This window comes from Carica papaya, chromosome 6 (genome assembly GCF_054855325.1).
Source record: "Carica papaya isolate Zhongbai chromosome 6, ASM5485532v1, whole genome shotgun sequence".
Taxonomy (NCBI): domain Eukaryota; kingdom Viridiplantae; phylum Streptophyta; class Magnoliopsida; order Brassicales; family Caricaceae; genus Carica; species Carica papaya.
This window is the reverse complement of record NC_142314.1, coordinates 14,613,011-14,614,443: the sequence shown is the minus strand read 5'-3', so window position 1 is coordinate 14,614,443 and position 1,433 is coordinate 14,613,011. Positions and strand designations below refer to the sequence as shown.

The window sequence follows — 1,433 nt, the reverse complement described above, 5'->3', positions numbered from 1 at the left end:
ATCTAAAAAGTGACAAATTAATTAGAGATGGAAGAGCATGCATATAATTTTTTTAATAATATGCGTTCTAACATAATTTATAATTAATTTGACAAATTACTTGATGTGATAATTAATCTGACTTGCGAATGTGGGTAAAAAGCTGCTAATTGAAAATATTCCATCTTTCGTTGTACAAAGCAGTAAGTATCAGTGCTTTTTTGTGGCCATATGTTGAAAACCCATTACATGCATGCATATATATATATGTGTGTGTGTGTGTGTGTGTATATATATGTTATACACTGACTATTACCAGACTACAGAATCCACAAAAGAAAAAAAGAAATACATTAGGGATCCACCAACACAAAATTGATAAGGACACACGACCTCCAAATAAAAAGAACACAGAAACATAGTTTGATTCGAAATAGAGTCTCTTACAGTGAAAGGATATAACAACCATTTAGCTAAATAATGGTTGATAATTTTTTATAATTCGTTATTAATTAATTAGGAAGTAATTAATAAAATCTGCTAGCAGAGCTTGGTGCAAAAGCACCGGCGACGGAAGCCTCGGCAGCTGCCACCAGAGAAGCCTTCGTTTCTACAGACGAGAGCACAGTTGTGGTTTCCCATGCATGGTCCCTTGAAATAATGGCTCCTCGACTGGCAAACTCTTCCCGCTGCTCCTTTCATCATCTCTTCTGTAATTTCATATTTAACATTTTTAATCATCAAAACAAATTAACAAACAACATAAATGTATGATTTTTCTCAAATAATAGTGTATTTATGTATGTATAGAGTAAAGAAAAAACTTGAAGCATCATATATATGTGGATTGAGAGATTTACGAGAGGCCAAGACAATAAGCATCAAGTAGAAAATCCCCATGAGTGATCTCTTCTCCATCTCTCTCTCTCTCTCTCTATATATATATATATATATATATATATTATCAAGCTTTGAATCTCCTGATTGCTAGCTCTTGAGTTGTCTAAATAACCTTAGAAAGTGTATATAGAGGGAGAAGAGAGAATGCAGTAGTGGGAGAGATCCATCTGATGATAATTTATTATGATGAAATAATGTGTTAATGGAGGCCAGGGCAGATAAAACTTGCAGAGGGCGAGGAATCTGATCTTCACGTGCAAAACTGCAATACCCATTTCTCTTCCTCTTCCACATCAACATTTGTCTTCACATCAACTATACACCACACTACAGCATTAAAAAAAAAAGAAAAGTACCCAATAAATTTTTAACCCCATCATTTTTAGGAAATGATGCCTGGTAATCTACTGCATTTGGGTTTATGGTTTACTTAAATTTTAAATAGAAATTTCAAAGTAAATAAAAGGAATAGTTATTAGAAACTAAATACGGAGTATTACAAAATTTATTTTATCAAGATTATGTAAATTATCTATTTATCATATTTGTATTTA

The 1,433-nt window shown here is 32.3% G+C and overlaps 1 protein-coding gene across 1 annotated transcript; it reads right to left on the bottom strand.

Annotated features, from left to right (window-relative positions):
* Window positions 1-328: 328 nt before the first annotated feature.
* Window positions 329-1,187, bottom strand: PDF2.5 (Scorpion toxin-like knottin superfamily protein). The gene is made up of 2 exons (XM_088221882.1): window positions 840-1,187; window positions 329-689 (listed from the first exon to the last, which is right to left on the bottom strand). Exons 1-2 carry the CDS (start codon window positions 895-897, stop codon window positions 520-522), a joined length of 228 nt encoding a protein of 75 aa, XP_088078008.1. The 5' UTR covers window positions 898-1,187; the 3' UTR covers window positions 329-519.
* Window positions 1,188-1,433: the final 246 nt, after the last annotated feature.

Coding starts and splice junctions, on each gene's coding strand:
- PDF2.5 (XM_088221882.1), bottom strand. CDS start 897: ATGGAGAAGAGATCACTCATGGGGATTTTCTACTTGATGCTTATTGTC. Junction 690..839: donor GCTTATTGTCTTGGCCTCTC/GTAAATCTCTCA, acceptor ATGAAATTACAG/AAGAGATGATGAAAGGAGCA.